This window comes from Leishmania braziliensis, chromosome 30 (assembly GCF_000002845.2).
Source record: "Leishmania braziliensis MHOM/BR/75/M2904 complete genome, chromosome 30".
Classification (NCBI taxonomy): Eukaryota; Euglenozoa; class Kinetoplastea; order Trypanosomatida; family Trypanosomatidae; genus Leishmania; species Leishmania braziliensis.
This window is the reverse complement of record NC_009322.2, coordinates 983878-1006339: the sequence shown is the minus strand read 5'-3', so window position 1 is coordinate 1006339 and position 22462 is coordinate 983878. Positions and strand designations below refer to the sequence as shown.

Genomic DNA, 22462 nt, shown 5'->3' with positions numbered 1-22462 from the left:
CCCCTTGGCTCACAGAGAGATGCCCATGACAGACGAGCAAGAGGGCTGCGGAGCCGAGGAATGGCAAGGTGAGGCCAAATGCGGCAGAGGAAGTACAAAGTGCGCTACACAGGAGTTGTCACGACTGAAGCGGGGACCAAAAGTGAGGGATAGGGAAATGTAAGAGGCGGGCAACTGACAACACAGTTGTACGCATTTGCCGTCGTTTGTCAGTCTCTGTCTCACAACGGATCAACGTGCTTCTCTCCCATCCCCCCTCCCCTGCCGCCCCCGCCTCTCTCATACCTCGCGTCGAACTCTGTTGCCATGCACTTTGTGCGCTTTTTTCGCGCGCTCTCTTTCCCTTTTCTCTATGAAATGTTCCTCTTTCCATGAAGTAAAGAAGTTGACGCGAAACGCACCGACTGCGCTACTCGACAAGCGCACGTCCAGGCAAGCCAAAGGAAGAGAAACACCCACACCCACACACACGAATTATACGCTACTCGTAAGGCTATGGCGCGTCCTCCTCAGCAAAGCCTAGCGATGTCTCCCTCATTTGCGCGGAGGCGGCAGGTGGTGACCTTTTCCAGCGGAAAAGCGGAGAGTTACCGCTGGCGGACAGAGCTGTGATCATGTGTCTGCGCTTCTTTTTGAGCCTTGCGATGTGTATGTGCCTGCATTGCCCTCTTCCTGTGTGTTGCCTCTCAAACACCACCACCCCCTCACCTTCTGCGCTTTCTCCTCACTGTGTCGCACGCACACATACCCACCTCTCCATTTTGTCTCCCTCCTGCTCTGCGGGGTGAAAGAGCGCCGGAATCGGGACGTGCAATCAAGCCGGCAAGGCGACCCATACACGCGCCCGAGAGCCTCGGTTGCCTGCTCTCTTTTGTTTTATCTTGTTTGTTTCCTTCACTTGAAGCTACACTGACACAGACCCACATTCTCGTCCTCTTCTCATGTCGGTATTCCCTGGTCTCTGTGGCGATGTTGCGAGAACGAATTACCGCATCTTCTTGGGCACACTGCCAAATCTCGCCGTTGAGGAGCGCTTTTTGCGTCAGGTTCAGCCGGTATTTCCGTGGTACGCGTCGCGTAAGCACGTGAAGGAACAGGCGAGCGAGTTTCTTGAGATCGACCTCGCTTCCTGTGACCCAGAGTTGCTGCTGCGCTACACCCATGTCTACTACGCTAGACGGCAGCTGCACGACGAGCTGATTAGTCGGCAGCTGACGCTGCTTGAGACAGGGAAGGCCGCCAAAGTGGCCGACAGTGCTCTTTTCACGTGCCTCGCAGAGATGAATACGGTCATCACACCTCGTCTGCAATATGAGCTGCACCTTATGGAGCAAGCCAAGAAGGCGTGCCGGATACCGCAGCGTCGTGAACTAAACCCTGACGCCGCGCTCGAGGCATATGACTACCTTTGCATGATGCGTGTTGTGGAAGAGGACGCGGGCGGGGTACCGGATGCGGAAATGCAAGCCCGCGCGTACCTGCCACGCAAGGCGCTGGAGGCGAAGGCAAAGGAACTGGCGGCCCTGTTCTTTGGCGGCAGCACCTGTGCCAAGAAGGATTCAGCTGGAGCACTGGATAAGAAGGAGCAGAAGCTGCTGCAACGCATGATTCCGGCCGACTACAGCAGGGTAGGCGCTGTGGAGAAGCTCCGTCCCGTCGACGTCACAGCCTTGTATCGCTTCACTGGCGAGCGGGTGTGTGGGCTGCCAGCAGACAAGCTGTTCGCGCGCGCGCTGTGGGGGCATGTCTTCCGCAAGGTGGGGTCGCACCCCCTGTACCTACAACGTGTTTCCCTCTACTGGGCACGTCACAGCGGCCTTGACCCCCAGTCGGATACCTCGGCGATGCCTGCTGACCTCGCCAGAGCGGTGTGTGTTCAGCAGACGCTGTTCCCCGCCCTCAAGTATCGCGCCCAGTTCCTGTACACCTCCCCTGACATGTTGCGACAGAAGTGGCGTTCTGATCACATCGTGCCGCTGTTGCGCTTGTTCCCTCTCCTTGGAGCCCCGGCCGCCGAGGACCTCGCAGCCCAGCTGGTCGTCGAGGGTGAGTGGGCCAAGCTGGGTATCGAGGCAGACACCAACCTGCTGCAGGACACGGTACTGCAGCAGCTGAAGGGTATGGTGGAGCAGGTGAGTGCGTTGTACGAGAGCAACCCGGACGCGGTATTGAAGCGTGTGGAGGATGGCGCGAAGGTACTCTGCCCATCTCTGTCAGAGCGAGAGTCGCTGGCCATGCGTGGCAGAGTCGAAGAGGCAAACAGAGAGGCAGCCCCATCAGCAGCTGCTACGAGGGCGGTGCATGTCGCACCAGCGTGAGGCTACGTTGGGTTGCGCACGGAACAGTGCACAGCTACACCCCTGCGTGCCGCTAAGGAGAGACGACGGAGTTGAAGCTCAGCGCGCGCTTGCATCGGGTTGCTGTTGAAGATTTGTGTTCGGTGCCTCCGGTGGCACGGGTCGACGACTTCACAGATGACACAACGTGCTCCCTGACTGTTGTTTACACGTTTCACACAGCGGGAGGCCCACATGCGAGCGGCGTGCGGAACCGCTGTCGTGGCTCCCCCTCCCCCTCCTTCATTCATCCGTGGCGCAAGCCCACGCTGAAAGAGTAGGAAACAAGCTGAGTTGATGTAACACCCCCAGGCATACACGCGAGCGCATGAGGATGACCTGATCAGCCTCTTTGGCGAAAAGCAGTGGAGACAAGGGGACGAAGCCTGAACCCCCCCCCCCCCCTCCTCCCTCCCTCCCCTCCGGTCGACTTACCGCATTGATTTTGGCGTGTATCCCTGCGGTTTTGTCTCTCTTTCCTTCTTCGGGCAGACGTCATGTTGCTGTCGACAACTCTCTCTTTCACACCCCTCCGCTTGCCACCCATTACACCCTTGCGCACGTCCTCTTTCCTCTGCAATCTCTTCATCGTTGCGAGTGTTTCGTCTTCGACTTCTTTTCTGGTCATTATCGTGCGGCAAACCTGCTGTCAGACGCGCTGTGCTGCCCTCCTCTACTTATAAAGGTGTCAGGTGGCCATGAAAGCGGGGAGTAGTCTAGCGACGCTTCTAGCTCAAACGGTGGTGGCGGGCGACGTGAACGCCTGCTGCGGCGTACTGCGGCGCATTTTCAGTGAAACACTCCAGGAAGACCACAGGGTGACGAGGGTGGCCTCGAATGCGGCGCGCAGCGTGCGCCGTCGTGGTCACCATTCAGACGGAACGTTGTCCTCCTTTGCCGCCGCAGCGACAACTACGGCATCGACGCTGTCCTCTTCCACAGTTTCTTCTTCCTCATCATCCTCTTCAGACTGGGCGACGTCTAGTGGGCACAATGATATTGTAAACTTTTCCCGGTACGCACAGCACCAGCGCGCGCAAGCGCACTCTTTTGCCAACGCGGCTGCCCAGGCTGTGCTGCGCACCAACTTTGTGCCACCACATGGTGCCCAACCTCTGGCTTCGGCGGTGGTGGGGACGAACGGGCACCAGAGAGCCGTGGACGCCTCCAAGTCGCATGAGACCTCCTCTTCTTTCGGCGTACGGACGGACATTCCTCTCGTTCAGCGAGTCTGGAAGCTCGCCAAGAGCAGCCTGAAGGCTGATGCGACGCTCGTGAAAACTTCATCGCTGCATGTGCTCTGCCACACCGCTCAGCGCACCGGCTACTGGGAGGAGGCGCTCCACTTCTGTGAGTACCTGCCGCAGCCACCAGCATCGTTGTTTCTCGCCTCCCTCCTGCGACCAGACAACGTGAACCCGATTCTTCGCCACTGCGCCACGCGAGGCTGGGCGCTCAACGTGACCAACGCGATTCGAGTACTAGCCGAAGAGCACGGCAGCTGGCTGGCAGCCCTGGTTGTGGCGCAAGACGCCGAGCACCGTCTTCCGTGTGGGGAGGTCTACTCTCTTGGCGTGCTGGTGCCGTATCTTGCCGCGAGTGGGGCGAAGGCGCAGGCGCGGCGGCTCTTCGAATCGGGACTGGCACACGGCGCATTCATCGATCCTGCCTTCGTGCAGCAGCTCATCATGCAAACAGCCACGCTACGTCAATGGGAAACGTGCCTGCATATGCTTCAGTGCCTCTATCGTACCCAGGAAACTGCACAGCTGCTGCCGGCCGACGCGGAGTTCTTCTGTCGGCTGATGGAGGTGTCACCCGGGTGGGTGACCTCGCTGCAGCTGCTGCACATGGCGCGTGCCTCCGACGTGAAGCCGAACGAGCGCACCGTGGCCATCTTGCTAACTCAGTGTGATCAGGCCGGCGCGTGGCGCGAGGCGGCGGCGCTGTACGACATGGCTGTCAAGGAGGACTTCATTGACAGCCTCGCTATCGGATCAACCTATCACACATTGGTGCGGTCTTTCAGTGCAATTCAGCAGTGGCAGAAGGCGCTGGAAGCACTTTCCTGGATGTCGAAGGCGGACGACGCCTCGCTGGCCGCTGGCATGACGGAGCTGGTGACAATGTGCGAGCAATCAGGGCAATGGGAAGCGGCTCTTTCCGTCGGCGCCACGCTCATGGACAGCGGCGTGCATTTGCTCTCGACACAGACGTCTATGGCGCTTCTCTTTGCGTGCGCCAAAGGCGCACAGTGGAAGTTTGCGACGCGGCTCTTCGATCTCCAGCTACATGACGTCCGCGTCGACTCACACCCGCTCTCCCTGTGCGCTGTGATGCAAGCGTGCGTGGCGGCGCGACAGTGGGAGGCGGCGTTGCGCGTCTACGACACTGCGAAGTCCTCACAGCCGCGCACGGTGGTTCCACCCCTTGCCCACCGCATCGCTGCCAAAGCGTGCATGTTGGCTGGCAAGTGGCATCTGGTCATGGCCGTACTCGACGCCACGCGGCAGGATGGGTTGCCGCTGGACAACTACGCCCAGCGCCTGGGTCTCTGGGCTGCCGCGATTCAAGGCCAATGGGAATTATCACTCGCATTTTTGCAAGGCATTCCGCGGCACTCTCGCACACCGCAGGATCGAATGGTGGTGCGCAGCGTGACGCGAGCCATTAGTCCAGCTGTGGACTCCATTGCTATACGCTTCCTTCAGTCGCACTAGTTGTGGCCGGTGCTGAATGCTTGAAGGGCGAAGACAGGGAGGGAGGCAAACCACAACAAGCGAAGCTGAAGACAGTCCCATGCCTCACCACCCATAGCGCGGTAGCGCCACTCCCCCTTTCCTGTACTCGCTTTCTCTCTCTCTCTCGGCAGTGCCATATATAAACTCTCACGGATAACGTGGCACGCCGCGAAGCACGGCACAGGCGAAGCACGAAAGTAACACACCTTGGCGGCACCATACCGCGGTGCTGATGGTATTAACAACACGAAAAAGCGTCAGAAGGAGACTAGCGGTGCCTACGCATGCATAAAGGCAGCGTTACTCCAAACTCTCGCCAGCTACGCGGTAGTGGAAGCGTACTCCGCAGTGGGCTCGATAACCCACCCCCAAGCACCATCTCTCGCGCACGAGCGCTCGCCAATACGTTTGCCTCTCCATCGTCGCCCATATCTGGATCTTTTGCCTTTAATGTATCTCTACCTGCCCTACAGTGTTCGGCATCGCACACCACCACCCTCCTCGTCCCGCCTCTGCCCTTTCTACTCACTCTCTCACGTTATACTTTCCATACCGCTGCCATACTTCTTTTACTATACCCACCAGGGTTTCTCCGGTGCACCGAGCCAACCACTAGGCCGCGAAGCGCTCAGCCTCATCATACCCCGATGACCTGTTTCCGGAGGCTGACATGATTTGCGTTGCAACCCAGGTTGGTGCGAGTAGGCACATCATGAGCGCCACACCTTCGGCGCCGCCGCACACCGACTCTCATCGGATGCACTGTACGGTGTGGAGCGGTATTTGGCGGGTTTGCAGTGCCTCTCCTACGTCGGCTTCATCACAGTTCAGCGAGACGGAATCCCTACGGCAGTCGAGAAGGTGGCAGGGGTAAGAACAAAGGTGGGGAGGTGGTTGTGTAGGGTGTGCGGAGCCTCTGGCATTGCTGCCGGCCGTTCATGTCCCACGGACTCCCTGATGCAGTCGGCGTTACCTCCAGCTTCCTCGCTAGGCACCGCTATCTGACGTGAACGCGGTGGGTGAGCCGCACGACAGAGCGTGCCACGACTGCAGCTCCTCTGCTGCTGCTGTTTTCCTCCACCCATTCTTTCTTTCCTTCGCAGATACCAAGCTCTGTTCTTCTCGTACATTTGTCTTCGTCGCTCTCCTTCCTGCTCTGCGTTTGAGTGCTTGTCAGCTACTCTTCCTCGAGGACGCGCATGTTCCTACCTGGAGTTGTACAACTATACTCCCCCGTCCTGCACGACCACCCGGCCCCGCGTTTGTTTTCTCTTTGCCTGTCTCTTTCCCTTAATCGGGACATCTTTCCGATCCCGCGACAGCATCCAAGAATGGGGGGAGGGGGAATGCTGACTAAACTCTTCCGACGTTCCTCCACGCCCTTCCCCGCCTGGTTCTACACAGATAGACAATGAAAACTGAGTTTCTTGCTTGGGTGTTAGGGGTCGGTATGTTTGTACTCGAAGGAGGTGCATGTGCGTATCATAGGAAAATGGTTTGTTGTTGTTTTAAACGCGCCCGCTCCACCACGAATAGGTCCACAGAGATACGCACAGCACCACCGCCCACCCAGACCGCTGTGCTGCACTGCAACTATAAATCCTGGCCGTCTAGGATGAGTCGTCCTGCCGCCGCATCGGAGCATGCGCCTCACAGGCTCTTTCTCGCTTTCCTCGTTTCTTCTTCCGGCGCGCGCGTGGCGCCAGACAGCCCTGGGTGGGCTGCACGCCTCGATCCAAGTGGTCCACGGCCAGGGTCCGGCTAGAGGGCGGAGGCCGGCGTCCAGGCCCGTGATCTATGGAGTGCTCGTCGGCGCCTCTGTCGTTGCCGGTTTCGCAACCTTGTGGACTTCGCTACGGCCATCCGATCCCCAGTGACCAAAGACAAACGGAATCGAGAGGCGCACGCGACGGGCGAGTGGCGCCAGCATTAGCGCCCTACCGCGGCGCAATAGGCCATCCTTCACCGCTGTGGAACCCGTGCTGAGCGCCATGATGAGGGAGAGCGAGTCCCCAACACCAACCACACTTGCTCTGCTGTGTCTTGGTTGAGCAAGCTGTCCTCGCAGCAGGTCAGGCCTCAGCTCCGTTGCTTCATACGCAGTGCGATAGCTGCAAGCAAAGGAGGGGGAGGGGGGGGGGTCGCAGCCTCGTGTCGCCGTGCCTATGCGTGCCCAATGACTGTGAGAGAGTGCAGCTCCTCCTGGCATGATGTCTGTGCGTGCCGCGTTTTTCACTCACAGGGGAATAAAGGAACTCCACAGAACGGGGAGAGCCACAGCATGCGTGCCTCTCGCTTTCCTTGGCCCAACGAGTCCGTCCGCTGCTCGCCAGGGAGTGACACGTTGATGTGCACGCGACCGCTGCGCATGGGGGAAGCGTGTGCGTGCGGAATTTCAAAGAGGGTCGACGCCGGCACGCCCTTGTGTGAAGGCTGCCGAGGTGCTGCGACCACACCGTCATTCGTAGTGTACGCCTCCTGCGTTTAATGTACAACGGAGACTCCTCGTGCAGTAGCGGAGAGGTGCGAGCGGGTACGACGCTGACGCATTATGGAGTTGAGGGGAGTCGAAACGGTCGTGGAGATATGAGGGAAATCACAGTGCTTTAGCATTGGAGCACTTGGCAAAATCCTACACTTGCATGCCTTCATACTTTATGCGCAGTGAAGCCAGTTGATGGCTCTCTTTGGATGCGCGTGCTCTTGTCGCGTTCTGCCGTGGCGTCCGCCGTCTTTCCTGCGCCTCGACGAAACGCAGTCATCAAGTCGTCGGCGTTGTGGGGCTCGCTTTTCCTCCGAGGTCGGCATTGTATGCCTCTCTTTCCCATTGCCTTCCCTCTCTCCTCAATGGTCGCTGTCTTTTCCCCTCCTCCCATTTACTTTTCCTAGGTGCTTGTCGGACGTAGGAATTGACTTGCACACCGTTCTCGTTAGCCTTCTCGTCTTCAAACAGGCAGCAACACCGAGCCCCATGAGACGTGCGGATGTTCTCCACGTTTAGCGACTGGGCGGTGTCGGCAGCCGACACTCTCGCGAGCATCTCTAACCAGGGCATCGAAGTAGTCCGTTACACGGGCGTCCTGGACGCTTTGGAGAGCGTGTCGACCAATCCCAACTCGACCGCCGAAGCTGCCGCATCGAACGAAAAGATGCTAAGCGTGCCAGACATCATGACACCGCCGACCTCATGGGCAGGCAGCGAAGAGGAGTGGGTGTGGTGTCTGGAAGCTGCTTTGCGTGACCCCAATACATGCGCCATTACCCCGGCTATCTTGCGCGCCGATGCCCCGCTGTGGGAGGAAATGAAGAAGACCATTGCCCACCTCCTCGCACCCCCTTCAGAGCCTGGAAAGAAAGACTCGCCGACGCCCACGCCAACGGATAGCGAGGCCGGAGGGTCAGCGGATGTAGCTACGAAACTGTTCGAGAGGACGGGTGGCGCGTACACCCCAGCCTCGGATCTGGTGAAGTACATTCAAGAGCATTATGAGGTGTACCAAGTGCGGTCCTACATTGTGCCGCGCTTCACCTCGGATGAGGACTACTGGTTGAACATTGCATGGCGCATGGGCTTATACCAGCAGTGCACCGATGCAGGGCAGCTCTTAGGGTTGATGCAAACCCTGTCACGCCTGCCGCAACCGTTGCGCGATATTGCCGCGGCGATGGAGCCGACGTCATCACCCGCGCCCGCGACGTTTGGAAGCGCGCAACATGAGGAGGGCGGCAACAGCCATCAAAATGGCGACGACGACAGGGACAGAAAAGATGAAGCAGAGGCGCTGCATCTAAAGGATAACACAGAGTACTGGCACCGTATTCGCATGCAGTACGAGGCCATCCAGGAGAAGCTCGCGTGGCTGCGGGAGATGGAGGAGCGGGTCACAAAGGAGATGGAGCTGGCGAGCGGCAACGTGAAGCTGCTAGGTAGTCTGCTGCAGCGGAAAGAGGCGTCGACGGCCCTCGGCGCCTCGGTGTTGGACAGCTGCCAGTACCACAAGGTGAAGCTGTCGCGGCTCATCGCAGACATCTGCGCTGCCCCCGCCGAGCACAGTGAGGGCACCCTGCTGGACTCGCGCTCGGGCACACTCTTCCACGCGCTGCTCAAGTGCAATGACGACGTCAAAGCAGTTCTCGAAACATACGCTGGCTACCCACCCAGTGGCCCTGAAAGCCCTAAGAGAGTAGAGTCATCATCCTCCGCATCGCCGGCACCGGCGTCTACGAAGCAGAACTCGCCTGCGCCATGCGAGGAGTCAACCACGGAGGCAAATACCGAGGAAAGCACGACTTCTCCCCTGACAAAACCTCAGTGTACTAGTGGCAGCTGCCCCGTCGAACTTCGAGCGGCAGCCAGTGGAGGTGCTCATCAGCCCGGCAGTGACGATGTTGACAAAGACGAGGAGTCGTTTGAAGCAAAGCTGCCGTGGTCGATGGACGACTGAGAAAGTTAGTGGCGTCGAAGCCGCTGCTCTTTCCTTACCCTCTCACCCGCTCCTTCTAGTGCAGTGCGGTACGCAAGGGCGTCCTGTTTTGAAAATTGATTTTCGCATTTTGTGTCTCTCAACTCTTCTGCAGACGTGGTTGACGCTGCTGGTCATGACTACCACTGGCCGAGGTCTTGCGTATTTCTTATTATGGGCATGTTTTTCTTGTTTCTCATTCCTCCTTCCCCTTGCTTAGCATCGCGAGTAGACTAGGTGTTATGGACAGTGACTTGCTTACTCTGTGTATCCTCCTCTGCCCTCGAATCGTTGCACGGCGCGCCTCTTGCATTTACAACGGAGCGACCAGTGAAGGTTTCTTTCACTGCACGTAACGCGTGCGTGAGGTTATGCGAAGCAGATATGAGTGGGAGGGGCGGTGACGGCGGCGGCGGCGAAGCGTCAGTGTCATCTCCCTGCATTTGCTCCCACCACCACCCCCCCTCTCTCTCTCTGTGTGTGTGCACGTGTTTGAGGTGTAGGTGCAGGCACCCCAGCAAGCAAGTCAACCTGCCAGTGTTGTGTCGCTGGGGTTTTTTTAGCCGGCACACGAACTGTTCATCTTTCTTCTCCGCAGATCACTCTGCGTCACCCCCATACTTCTCTCCCTCTCCCCAGTTCTCTGTTTGGGACATCGTACCGCTCACCCCAATCTGCCGTTTCACGAACAAAAGGCACGATACACGCCGACCCATCCCAAGCGTGACTGCAGTGGTGGATCCCCCGCACGGTCCCCATCCTACCACTTCCCCCGCACCCACCTCCCGCTGTGCGCCAGTGGAGAGAGATGAGTGCGGTCCGCACGGCGTTCCCGCTCCTCACGCGCGGCCAACGTAGTGGCGGTTGCGGCGCAAGTGTTGCGACTCTAACCACCCGCATGAGTTCCGTGTCACGGACAATGTTGTCCTCGCTGCAGTCACGTCTGCAGGATGTCCTTCACGAGCCTCTTCCCATCACAGATGAGGGGCTCCTCTGTGCGTTGCAGGTCGGTGCGGACTTGACGGTGCCCCTGACCATTATTGGCTCCTACGACGATGTTGCTAGCGAAACGGATGCGAAGGGCAAACTTGTCGTCCACACCAGTGGGCTGCCTGGCGGGTTTGTCGTGTCCGACGAGGAGCTCGTGCGCGGCCGCGCTCGCCTGCGTCCGCCACTTCGACCCCCAACAGGCGACACGCCGCCATCCCTTGGCGCTGTTTGCCTGATGGAAGCGGTCACCAAGGAGCTGATTTCTGATTCAAACAACTCGACCTCACCCTCCACATCGCCACGTGGTGTCCTGGACGTCTTCTACCAACTTGCTCGCCGTCGACACTTCTCCTTGTCGGGCATGGGTCGCTTGTTGGAGTGTGGCTCGCGGCTGCACCCCAGCGCCTTGCAACTCGACTTCCCATACCAATGCGGTGGAGCGCAGGCCACGAAGCGCTACCTCGACATCACTGCCGAGGTTACCGACGTCTTTGGCGAACACCTGCGGCACGGGACGAAGGTGCTGAGCCGCTATGGCGTCGCCGTTAGCATCGGTGTCGTTGACCGTCTTACATCCTTGACGACGCCTGCGCTCATGTGGCACCCATCTGGCGCGCCAGCCGCTTGCCTCGCTCCCATTCTGCACGGTTGTCCAGTGCTGCCGTTAGGGATCCTGTCGCTCGACTATAACGGACCCGTTCCGGGAAGCCCTCTGACGATGAAAGAAGATCCGCGACGGTATATGAACATCATGGGTGACGACAACTGCGACAACTCCATGTGGCTCACCGAAGGCCTCTTCGGAGTAAAACCCGGCGCCCCGTGGTCACGGCAGGGGAGAACTGGCAGTGACGCCGGCACCGCCCTGACGCTGTACGAAGTACTCGGGGTAGGGTACGACGAGGCCGCCGAGGAGATGGAGTTGCTTGTGCGCGACACCGTCACCAACGAAGTCGTGGCAGCAGCTGACGTGTAATGGTGTAGCGGAGCTGAAATGAAACGCGCAGCAGATGGTGGATCTTCTTCAACACATGACTAATGCGCTTCACATCACGCCTCGTTCCACAGAGCCGTTGCAGGACAGCGATCAAGCCGGTGTACATTTTCTACAGCGCATTACACGCGTTTTCTCTTCCTCCCAGAGAAAAAGTGGACAAGACACACGTGAAAGACGCGTCGCTTACCGCGTGGAAAGGAGGCCCTTCCTTCCCTTTTCCCTCTCCCTTGTCGTTTTGGTGTCCCGCAACTCGGTCGGGAGCGTCTGTTGGAATGCGCTGTGTAGAGCACCGCCCTGCAGGAGAGTATACCACGGCCCTGTCTCTCTTTCCGGCTCCCCCCTCCCCAGGAGTTTCTTGTCACTTCCCTTTGCTTTCCCTTTCCCCCTTCCCTCCCTTCTTTGCAGTGCTCAGCCACCATCCACTACACGCGTCGGGAAGTTATGGAGCTGCACATGAACCCGGCAGCCCACAACATCATCCCTTTGGCCACGCTGCGGCAGACCTTCTTTGATGACTTGGATGCTTCTTCAACAGTCAATCCGAACCGCAGGCAGTCGTCTGCCCGGCTCACTGACCCAGCGGAAGAGGAGCAACGCATGTTCCAGGCGTTACGCGCCGACGCCATGTGCCGCTTTGCCGAGCATCAACGGCCTGATGGCACTGATGCTGTTGACGACAACTCTTACAACTCTGTAAACATTTCACATAGCGCCTCCTCGCCACGTCATGAGGCATTGCAGACGAGGCGATCTATCAGAGCAGCATCTTTTCTACTTCCCGATGCGGACCACCACGATTCGAGCGAAGTCCATGTCGCACGCCCCTCCTGCGCTGTGCTGGCAAACGCAGCGGCGGGCTTGCTCTGCGGTATAGCCCTAAGGCGTATCACTGCTGCTGTCGCTGGTAACATCGGTGCCATCGTAATTGGCACTCAGATTCTGTGCTGGATGGGGTATGCAACGGTGAAATGGAGCGTCTTCCTTCGTGATTGCGCGTCGCCGGTTCTCCACAGCTGCCGGCCACGGCGAGCAGAGCCGAAAAACCACCCGACGCTACAGCACGAGTCAATCCTTCTCAGCCTTACAGCGAGAATCCCCCGCCGCATCTCCTTTTGGGCGGGCGTTGTTGTTGGAGTTGCTCTTCTTCACTGAATTCCTTCGGGCGGCGGGTTTGGGGTCCTGCTTTCTCCCGCGCCCGGAATCTGAGGGGCGCGGTTCTCCCCGCGAGGCATCCCGGACGGTCGCACCCGGCCTGCCACGGCCCACCGCCCAGCCCAGAGACCCCCAAGTCCAAGCACCCACAGGACGAGCGCGAGAAGAAGACGGACGCACCAGGAAGCGATCCGCATCACCAGCAGGCCGCGCGAGAAACAAGATCCCACGTCTGCGGGGTCACTCTGCTGGAGGATAATGTGCGGCATTCCACCACCGCTCTCTCTCTCTTACCTTTCTTTGCCCTTTCGTCCGCCCCGCAAGACGAGCTGAAACGCCCTATGCGGCTTCCCTCCGCTTGCCCCACCCTCGTAGTCTTTCCTTTCCCCTCAGGTTTAGACAGTCTTCGCCGCCGTCAAAAATGCCCACGATGCCACTCGCGAAGGTGCAGTAGCGCGACAACTTGACCAAGCGGCTCTTCGAGGTCCGAGTAAAACAGTTGGACTGCCTGAGCGTTCAGGCCCCTGTTGTGGGAGGGAGATTCAATAGGGGGTGAGTACTACGGGCTACTGATGGAAGGGCGCACGTCACTGCGCAGGGTGGCATACAATGCCTTCCTACCCACACGGGAACCGCACCTACAGAAACTGGGGTGGCGAGCTTCTTGGGTGACTGGTGCCACTCCGGAGGAGCGGCGCACGGATGTTCACGCCCCTGGCATGCAGATGGCCAGTGCGCGAAGCGACAAAGCGGCTCAGCCCGCACTGCAGGCTGACCTCCGCGAGAAGAAGCGCATCAAGGTGTATGGCAGCGAACGGAGTGTCAGCGCACCAACCGAGGTGCATGACAGGCCCTACGTCCTACGCAACGCTGCGGCGGTACCTGGGCTATGGGTCACCATCTTACGATGAGAGATGTGACCATGCAGGAATCGTTGCCGATCTCCTCCACGGGAAGAGGAGTGCGGAGCGACCGTCCCGGAGCCGCAGGGTCTCACAAGCTGTGAAACAGCATTGCTGAACGTTACTCGCGAGACGGATGGGAAGGCCTCATTGGCGCTGCCACCAGAAGAGGAACGGCCGCAACACCCGCAGCCGCCAAGGCTAGGCGACAGAGGGAATGGCCTGCAGGCAGAAACGCCGCATGAGGGCACCCAAAAGATGCTCTTCAGCTGCGCTTACCGCTTCGTCCTGCGAGAGGCTTTTGCCAGTCTGCGAACTTCACGCACCGCCAACAGCACCCCTCGTTTAAAATGTAGCTCGCACTCGAGCCATGGAAAGGAGCGAGGCTTGAGCTCGCGCTCAGTGGACGGAATCGTTCTCGGTTTACCCCTTTCGCGTGGCACACACGGGGCGTGAACGCGTACTGCAGTGGAAGATGTGAAAGGTGGACCCAGGTGCACGGTTGCACTGCGCTGGAGCTCTGCTGTCCCAGAGAGTGTTGTCCCCGGTCTGACCCCCACTCGCCGCGAAGGGAAAGCAGGCCGGCTTTGAGAACGTGCACGTGGCGTTTGCCGCCAGATGCTGCTGCGTAGTATGGCACTGTGCCGCTGCCTGCGAGGAGGGGAAGCAGGCGCATCTTCCAGAGGGGTGATGTATACTAGAGACAGCGCACCATTCCAACGGGGAGGGAGGGGAAGGTGGAGCGTGGCGGTGGCTCAGTCGATTACGTGGGTATGGGCTGCTGCCAGTACTTTAGCCAAGCCCACAGCATGTACCAACATCAGCGTGGTTGCAGTTCTTGAAGGCATGCACGCAGAGCTCCTCCACACGGTGCGGAATGTGCTGCTACATATTCGCGGCGCCACCCTGCTCATCACTCCCCAATAGAGGATTTCCTCAAGGGGCAGCTGATACCGAGCTGTTGCGAAGGACAACTGACGATGCGGCTTACGTTGGTGAGGACTGTCACTGGACTGGGTCGGAGTGAATCATTCGCGAGTCCTTGCGGACCGTAGCGAAGGTCGAGCTTGCAATGGAAAAGAAGTCGTCTGCCAGGCGCCCCGTTGTTTCCTTGGTTTTAGTGGTGGTGCCTGCACCGCACACTGCGACCATGAGCCCGTCTATGGTCTTTTTCCCATTCTTCGGACTTGTTGAGGCGCGCTTGCAGTTGTATCCCATGGAGTGGAGTGAAATGCTGCATCGCCATACCTCGGGGGTGCCACCGCGGCTTTGCTGTGAACAGTCCGCAAGGTGTTGCGAGGGGAGGGGAATGCTACTTGACTGTGGACTCGGCAGAACCCTTCTACAGGGAAGGCGGTTGTGGTGGTGTTTGCCTCACCGACGTCTTCTGGGGTAGCAGAGGTGCTGTGGGCTTAGAAGAAGAAGGTGAGACACGCGCCTCTACCAGCCGCGGAGGTCGAACCGAGGGAGGGTCCACATGTGGATGCCGGCGTGTCGGTACCGCTTGTAGCTTTATCGCTCTGCGCACCGTGACTGAGGAGGAATTCACATATACCACGAGCAGCTCATGACTTGTTGTTTAGCAGCCCTGCCGCAGGTATCCTTTGTCGCACATCATCTCCCCATTGTGTGCGCACAGAGAAAGCACAGCGCCCTCGGAGGTGTTGGACTCAATATTGAGTAGAGAGCTCTGTTGAGTCTCCTCAGCGACCTTTGGCACCAACGTGGCATTCGAGTGGCCTGCATCTGCATCCGTGGGGGTACCTCAATCCAACCGACGCGTCCTCGAGGGAGTTTTTGGGGGTTTGAGAGGTGGCGCTCTGGACACGAGAGGGAGGTCGATGCAGTGCTGACATTGTGGGAAAAGGAGGCGTTTGTGCCTGTGTGCGCCAGGAACGCAGCTGCAAAGTGCCGTGGGGATAGATGGAGAGGTGGTGCACGGCCGTGTACGAAATCTGTACATGAAGCTGCTCAGCATTTGAGGCGCTCAGCACATCCGCCGTACGTCGGCAAGCGAATCTGCGACTGATGCCACGCTGCCTGCTCTTCTTCTCCACACCCAAGTCAGCCGGGTTTTTGGAAATCAGGTTGGGGAAGCAGTGCCTTTATCCTGCGAACCACGCGAGGGACAGGCAGCTCGTTTTTCCTTTTTGAGGCGCGAAGTCCTGCTGGATGGCACAACGGTGTGAAGGGGCTCTTCTTTGGCACCTTGCAAGGCCACCGCCTGCGGTTGGACAAAATTGCCACGCAACGACACTCGCAGCCCTGTCTGAATTTGTGCTCTGGGTGTGCACAGCATCACATGAGGATCATTTTTGTCTTACCCTGCTCACTGCCGCTGCTCGACTAACACCTCCCTCGCATCCTGTCTTTTATTCCCTCTCACAGTATCATTTCCAAAGCCCAACCGCCATTACCAACCACAGCCTCCTCCTCCACTTTTCACAATGCCGAATCTCTGCGTCTCCTGCACCTTCAACCCACCGACCATCACGCTGCTCGGCTCCACCATCCGCGAAGACACCGTGCGCGCGATGGAGACGCAAATCCCTCTTGCGACGTCCACCGCTGTGAATCCTAGCAAGGATCCGGCCAAATTCATCTTCCTCTCGAACCCTGATCACTGGCGTATGGAACTTCATCAGCACTTCTGTGACGAGCTCCACAAGTCTTCTGTTTTCCTTGTGATTATCCAGTCCCTCGAGCAGGAGGGCTGGCGTCTTCGCGCCTCGAACAGCGTCCAAAACACTGAAAATGATACCGACACGGCGAAGCTCTTCTTTGTTCGCGCGTAAGCCTCATGTACGATCATCGCGCCTTTTTATTTCGGCTTGATTTTTTTTTTTTGGGGAGGGGAGCAGTCATGCCCTGACCGATGTACAGAAACAACAAAAAAAGAAGGACTTTTCAGTACTCTGAACAGCATCCAACAGCTCAGTGGGGAGGTGAAAAAAGCCTGACTGGTAGCGGGGGACCTCACACAAGTGTTTCGTGCTGCATTTCGTGATGTTTTCGTTTCTACTTTTGCTTTTCGATGCGTTTACCACAGCGCAGCTGGTATGAACACTACTCGATATTGTGCTGTCTTACGCAAGTTCTGGTCTATAAAACCGAGGGCAACATGCTTTGTTCACATAGTTTGCGTGGCCACGCACGCGCTAGGTGCGGGGCGTTTGCGTCATAGTCATTCGTGCTGCGCTGAGATAGTTGTTCTTCGAGCTATTCTCCTGCTCTCTCGTGTTTGGCGAAACTTTGTCCACTGTCCCTGACCACCATTCTCCTGCCCTGTTTTTCATCTCGACTGCCAGTGCGTCCATTGCCTCACTTCCTTCCTCCTCTGGGTACAAAATAACTTGCAGAGCAAGCGCCATACTAGTGAGCTCGGTTCTGTTCACTTCTGAAAAATGCCCGCCACTGTCAAGCGCCCTCTATGGAGCCTGTTGCTCCCGCAGACCTACACGAGCCGCGTACACGCCTTGGCTTTTCATGCACCCACTATACTGTTCATGATCTCAGTCTGCGCTATCGTTTCCAAGCAGTCGTATTATCGCTCAAACCTCGCGGACGAGGACCCCAAGACGTATGACCGGATTGACCGCCGCGCCTACGTAGCCCTCCCTGATGGTCGTATGGCGTTGGTGTACCCTATTGTCGACACTCAGACGAGCCTTACCCGAACTGTCATGTCCTTCATGGATGCGGTGAACCCATTGCCGTAATCGAGCAGCAAGAAGTGCGTACCCACGCAAGAGTAGCAGCAGCCTATGCACTGCGTCTGAGCGCTAAGATGGGACAGCTTTTGCGTAGAATAGCTGATTAGGACTCTCTTTCACCGATCGGAAACTTTATGGAGCGAAGAAGGTATCCGGCGCGCTTTCGCAGTGCACATGTTGTCTTTTCCCCTTAAAGGTTTACCTTCACGGCGTGAGGAGACGGGGAAGTTGAAGGGTGCTGGTGTCGCTTGCTTCTCTTGTTTCCCTCTTTCTAGTCGTGTGCGTGCGTGCGTGCTTCTTGTACCTCTTTTCGATCCCCCTAACCGAGGTCGCGATATGGCGGTCTTTGTTTTTGTTGTTTGCTCTCTTCGAAGCACCGCGTTGTCGTGGAATGTTCGAGCGCGAGCCGTTGGAGTTTGGCAGCAGTAATTATCTCCACCGCAAAGCGTTCCATTGCAGCACCGACATGCTTCCGCAGTGCTGCTTGTGGGATCCCTATGCTACCCTTTTGCTACTGCTCCTCATCCACCGCATCGTCTGACTCTCTCTTGAGTTCCTATTGGGACATGGATTGCGGCCCATCACAGATTGCAGGTGTGATGTTGCGTGCTTTGTGTCATACTGAGAGGGATGCCCAAGTGCGAACACGTCACACTCAGCTGCTCCGTGCATATCTGATTTTTTAACTTCCAAAGGACATACCGGCAATCCAGGCAGTTCTACTGACGCGTCGACGACCGAGACGAAGCAATCAGTCGGCAGGACTACCATCTCTGCGGACCCACGGTAAACAGAGAAGGTCACTCCCTCTGTGCTTTTGCTTCTTTTTTTCTTCTTCTTCGGTTTTCGCGTGCGCTGTCGCCGAGGCGCTGGCGACATCTTGACGGCCAGCATGGATCTCAACATCGATCATATTCTGATGGCGGAGACAATTGATTTTCAAGCACTAACGAGAAGTTGCCGTCGCGGCTTACACGAAAGCGCGCGCCCTGCTTGCTGGAAAATTATAATGGGATTCTACTCGACATCCTCACGGCAATGGGCTGACATTGAAGCCGAACGACTCCAAGAGTACGTTGGGGTGTTAGAGGCCTGCGGTCTTGGACTCGATTCTTCCAAGCTCGAATCAAGCGAGGTATCACGCTTCATTGACGTGGACGTGCCTCGCACCATGCCCTCCTTGAACTTTTTCATTGCAGACGAGAACCGATCGGAGGTGAGCTACGATGACAGTACGGAAGGGGCTGTGCATTTTACTCCCTCGCAGCATGCGCTGCGCAGAATACTGATAAGCACAGCATTGGTCAACAAGTCCCTCGGATACGTTCAAGGAATGAACGACTACGTGGGCTACCTCCTTTACGCCTTTGCTGAAGGGAAGGCCTCGAATGTCACGGCCTCCGTCGAGTCGGGCACCTTCTTCTGTTTCCAAACGCTTCTTGCGTACCTTGGCGACGACTTCTGTCGCGCATTCGACTTTGACGCAGCGTGTGGGCTCACCAGTACTATGCGGCTGTTTGACAATGTCTTGCGGTTCTTCGATCCCTCGTTGTTTGAGCACCTCGAGCATCTGGGCATCACGGCGGAACACTATGCACTACGTTGGATCATCCTCTTGTTCATGCAGGAGTTCAACATGGCCGACGGGCTGCGTGTTTGGGACTTTCTTTTGTCATTTGGCGATGAGGTCAGAAACGCCGCCTTCTTTGTGGCGGCCGCAATGTGCCACCACGTGCGCAGCTCGATTTTGGCGGTCAACGTGATGAGTGACGCTTTACCGCTTCTTCAGGCGTATCCGGCCGGGGATGTGGACCTTTTTCTGCGTATAGCGCTGAAGTGGATTGTAAAGTTCGATTTCAACCTGCTACAAGAACTGAGACAACTGTCTCCCGAGAGTGTGCAGGCGCTGCGACGCAGCCACGGGCTAGAACAAGGGATGGATTTTGTGAAGATGATGCAGAGTTGGGTACCATCTATGTTCTAGGCTGCTCACTACGTGTCAGTTGCGTAGTCCCATGTTGTTGAGTTTTTTTGTTCGTCTTTCCCCGCCACTGCTGACTGGACATCTTCTCACATGGTTGCTCAAAGTTTTCGATGTGAGGGACTTCCTCTCCTTTTCTGGTTCGCGTATGGAACTCCTCTCTCCTGAGAAAGATACCCGTCCTGCATGACGCTTCACTTTGGCCCTTGCGCATTCTGTACTTCACAGACTCCGCGTACCGAGTCCAAGTTGTATCGTACACGTCGCTGCCGAGAAAGCGGAAGACACTCCTTTTCCGGGAAGCGCTTTCAAAGGGGCGCCACCGCGCGGAAGGACCCCCCCCCCTCCCCCCAACGAACAAAAAAAGAAAAGCGGCATGCCGTTCCCTCCCCTTTCCTTCCTCCCTCCTCTCTCTTTCTGCATTTTAGCGACACGTGTGATGCTCAGGCGAAGCCGGCGGGCCCTCGTTCGAGAAGGAGTGCGTATTGGTGACTTTTCTCTTCTCGACATCTTGCGCCTTTTCCTTGCTGTAGGCTCGTGGCGGCCTTTTCATGGTGGGCGTACGCACTACTTGTAACTGTACGTCACCGCTACCACTGCGATTTGTAGCTTGCACATTGCTACGCACTCTGGACTTTGGAGTTGATCAGGGCCTGGTATACACTGCTTCAGAGTAGTAATAGCTGCAACGTAAACACCTCCAATACACGGAGGTCGAGATGTCGTCCTTGAAAAATGCGCCAAGTCTCAGCCCAGCATCACGCAAAGGCTTTTCATCGGCGACCATAGACTACCATGATGACTACATCGCCCCAGTGGAAACGGTGGAGGGCATGCACCACCCATCTGGGTCCACCAGCCGCCCAAAGAAGAAGAACAAGGCTCGTGACTCCCAAAAAAAGAAAAGAACAGAGGCGGCACCAGCTTCGGAGGAAGACGAGCACATATCCTCCGCCTCATCTCTGAGGAAGGCCAACGACAGCAAAGCTCTCACCACGTCGGACAACTATGGTGAAGAATACGCCGACGATTTCGAGGACCTAGTAGATAGCGACGACTACATCCCTCCTGTCAACACGCCGCCACCCGCGGCAGCCCTGAGCCCCGTCGCCAAGCCAAAGGCGCTTATGGCTGACGTAGAGGCAGAGGAAAAACGACTCTATGCGACTGTGCAGGAGCAGCTCCGCCTGGAGACGGAGGAAGTAATGCAGCGCATCGCCAAGTGGGAAATCGATCAGGCACGAAAGGAAGAGGAAATGCGTCAGCGCGAGGAAGAGCTCAAGCGGCAACTCGCTGCGCAGCAGCAGCGGGAGCAAGAGGCGCAGCGGCGCCTCAGCGACCTTGTGGAACAACAGGTCTCTCAACAGGTGGCAGCTGCAAGCACAGCAAGCAAGGTGACCATGACACCCATAAATACTGCAGCGCGCCGCGAGGCCGCGAAGGCGGGTGAGTGTGACGAACCTGAGGATGTGGAGGGAGCAGGGGCTGCGGTTTCCAAAGCGGAATTGCAGCGCCGCCGCCGCCGCGAACACGAGCGCGCTGTCGAACTGCGCCGCGCGGAGGAGGAGGAGGCGGCGCACGCGCTCTTTCATCGACTTGCGCAAGATGTACGCGAGGTGTTTCATGAGCTCAACCTCTCCGTCGTTGCGGCTGAGAAGGAGCGCCTCATCAAAGACGAGCGCTATCGCCGCGAGCGAGAGCTGCGTGACCGGCGCGAGGACATGGCACGCGGGGAGAAACTAGAAAAGGAGCTGAAGGAGCGTGAGGAGCGGGAAATGAAGTTTTGGGCCATGGTCGAGCAGCGGGACGAGAAGTTCCGCACCTTCCTGGAAGAGCGGATGAACAAGGATGAGGGGGAAAGAGAGGCGCGACTGAAGCGCGACCTCGAGGACCGTGCGACACGACTGCGTAATGAGCGGGAGCTGCGCGAGGAGATGGACAAGATGGACAAGGAGCGGCGCGCCAAGGCAGAGGCGGAGTCGCGTCACCACGATGACCTCGTTCTCACAGCGCAGATAGAGGAGGTGAGCTCTCGATACCGTGCGCAACTGGAGGATGTGAGGCGGCAGATGGAGGCCGACAGCGTGCGCAAAGATGAGCTACAGAAGGCGGAGCTCAGCATGATGGCGAAGCGCCACGAGGTGGTGCTGGAGCACCTACAAAGACAGCACGCGCAGCAACTCGCCACGATGGACGGGCATGTCGGCAACGCCAGCCGAATCGAGGCGCTGGTGGCAACCATGCAAGAAACCATGGAGGCTACGAAGACCATGAACGAGAAACTGTTGGCGGAGCGCCTGTCAGTGCTGCAGCAGAAGGAACGCCAGCTGGACGACCAGAAGGCCGTGCTGGATGCCATGGTGGCAGAGGTAAAAGCGAGTCAGGAGACGATGGCGGCCGAGCGAGCCCGTGTGGCCGGCCTGTACGCCAAATTTGAGCTCGCTTTATCGTCCTTCAGCAAGAATAGCGAGGAGGACCGTCGCATATTTCGCGAGGCCCACGCCCACTACGACACCCTTCGCCAGCAAGCGGAGAAGGATCGTCGACTCATGCTAAGCGAGGTGGCACAGGAGCGCAGGATGCTTGAGCAGCAATTTGAAGAGTTCCTCGCGAAGAAGATGGAGGCCATGGCGGAGCTGCAAAGCGAGCGGATGGCGATTGCGCGAGAGCGGGCAGAGGCGTCCATGGTGCGGGAGCGACAAAATCGCGACGAGACCGATCTTCTCAAGGCTCTGCGCTCCCGTGAGGAGGAGTACAAGATGAAGCTAGAGTCCATTGAGTCTGACCGGGCCACAGCGTGTCACATGAAGGACGAACACAGGCGCCTGTGCGAAGCCGCGGCCGCAGAGCGTCAGGCACTTGAGCAGGAGCGCGAGAAGTTTGAGTTGGAAAAGAAGGAGCTGCTAAGCCGCTTTGAAGCGATTCGCCGTCAGGCCGAGGACGCTGCGAGCTCCCAGGAGCGCTTGCGGATTCGGTTTATGGGGGATCGCCACGACGCCCATGACGGAAACGGAGGTGCCGCTGGGTTGTTGTGCGGGGAGTCGCTGGTGTGCAGCGCAGCGTCCCGCCTTCAAATGGATTTAGCACGGCAGCGTGCAGTTCTCCAGAACATCAGCTGACAATTCCTCTCCGTGTGCCTTTTCCTTCCCCTTGGGGAAAACGACAGCCTTTCGCATACCTCAATCAC

At 57.9% G+C, this 22462-nt stretch overlaps 8 protein-coding genes across 8 annotated transcripts; all 8 read left to right on the top strand.

Annotated features, from left to right (window-relative positions):
* Positions 1-941: 941 nt before the first annotated feature.
* LBRM_30_2870 (conserved hypothetical protein) lies at positions 942-2318 on the top strand (the record flags this gene model as incomplete). Its single annotated transcript, XM_001566863.2, has 1 exon — positions 942-2318. The coding sequence occupies one exon, from the start codon at positions 942-944 to the stop codon at positions 2316-2318; it is 1377 nt and encodes a 458-aa protein (XP_001566913.2).
* Positions 2319-3034: 716 nt separating this feature from the next.
* LBRM_30_2860 (conserved hypothetical protein) lies at positions 3035-5056 on the top strand (the record flags this gene model as incomplete). The annotated part of the gene is made up of 1 exon (XM_001566862.1): positions 3035-5056. One exon carries the CDS (start codon positions 3035-3037, stop codon positions 5054-5056), a length of 2022 nt encoding a protein of 673 aa, XP_001566912.1.
* Positions 5057-8061: 3005 nt separating this feature from the next.
* On the top strand, positions 8062-9522 carry LBRM_30_2850 (conserved hypothetical protein; the record flags this gene model as incomplete). Its single annotated transcript, XM_001566861.2, has 1 exon — positions 8062-9522. The coding sequence occupies one exon, from the start codon at positions 8062-8064 to the stop codon at positions 9520-9522; it is 1461 nt and encodes a 486-aa protein (XP_001566911.2).
* A 916-nt stretch (positions 9523-10438) lies between these two features.
* LBRM_30_2840 (conserved hypothetical protein) lies at positions 10439-11506 on the top strand (the record flags this gene model as incomplete). Its single annotated transcript, XM_001566860.1, has 1 exon — positions 10439-11506. The coding sequence occupies one exon, from the start codon at positions 10439-10441 to the stop codon at positions 11504-11506; it is 1068 nt and encodes a 355-aa protein (XP_001566910.1).
* A 4522-nt stretch (positions 11507-16028) lies between these two features.
* Positions 16029-16376, top strand: LBRM_30_2830 (conserved hypothetical protein; the record flags this gene model as incomplete). The annotated part of the gene is made up of 1 exon (XM_001566859.1): positions 16029-16376. The coding sequence occupies one exon, from the start codon at positions 16029-16031 to the stop codon at positions 16374-16376; it is 348 nt and encodes a 115-aa protein (XP_001566909.1).
* A 609-nt stretch (positions 16377-16985) lies between these two features.
* On the top strand, positions 16986-17300 carry LBRM_30_2820 (conserved hypothetical protein; the record flags this gene model as incomplete). Its single annotated transcript, XM_001566858.1, has 1 exon — positions 16986-17300. One exon carries the CDS (start codon positions 16986-16988, stop codon positions 17298-17300), a length of 315 nt encoding a protein of 104 aa, XP_001566908.1.
* Positions 17301-18303: 1003 nt separating this feature from the next.
* LBRM_30_2810 (GTPase activator-like protein) lies at positions 18304-19278 on the top strand (the record flags this gene model as incomplete). The annotated part of the gene is made up of 1 exon (XM_001566857.2): positions 18304-19278. The coding sequence occupies one exon, from the start codon at positions 18304-18306 to the stop codon at positions 19276-19278; it is 975 nt and encodes a 324-aa protein (XP_001566907.1).
* A 716-nt stretch (positions 19279-19994) lies between these two features.
* LBRM_30_2800 (conserved hypothetical protein) lies at positions 19995-22394 on the top strand (the record flags this gene model as incomplete). The annotated part of the gene is made up of 1 exon (XM_001566856.1): positions 19995-22394. The coding sequence occupies one exon, from the start codon at positions 19995-19997 to the stop codon at positions 22392-22394; it is 2400 nt and encodes a 799-aa protein (XP_001566906.1).
* Positions 22395-22462: the final 68 nt, after the last annotated feature.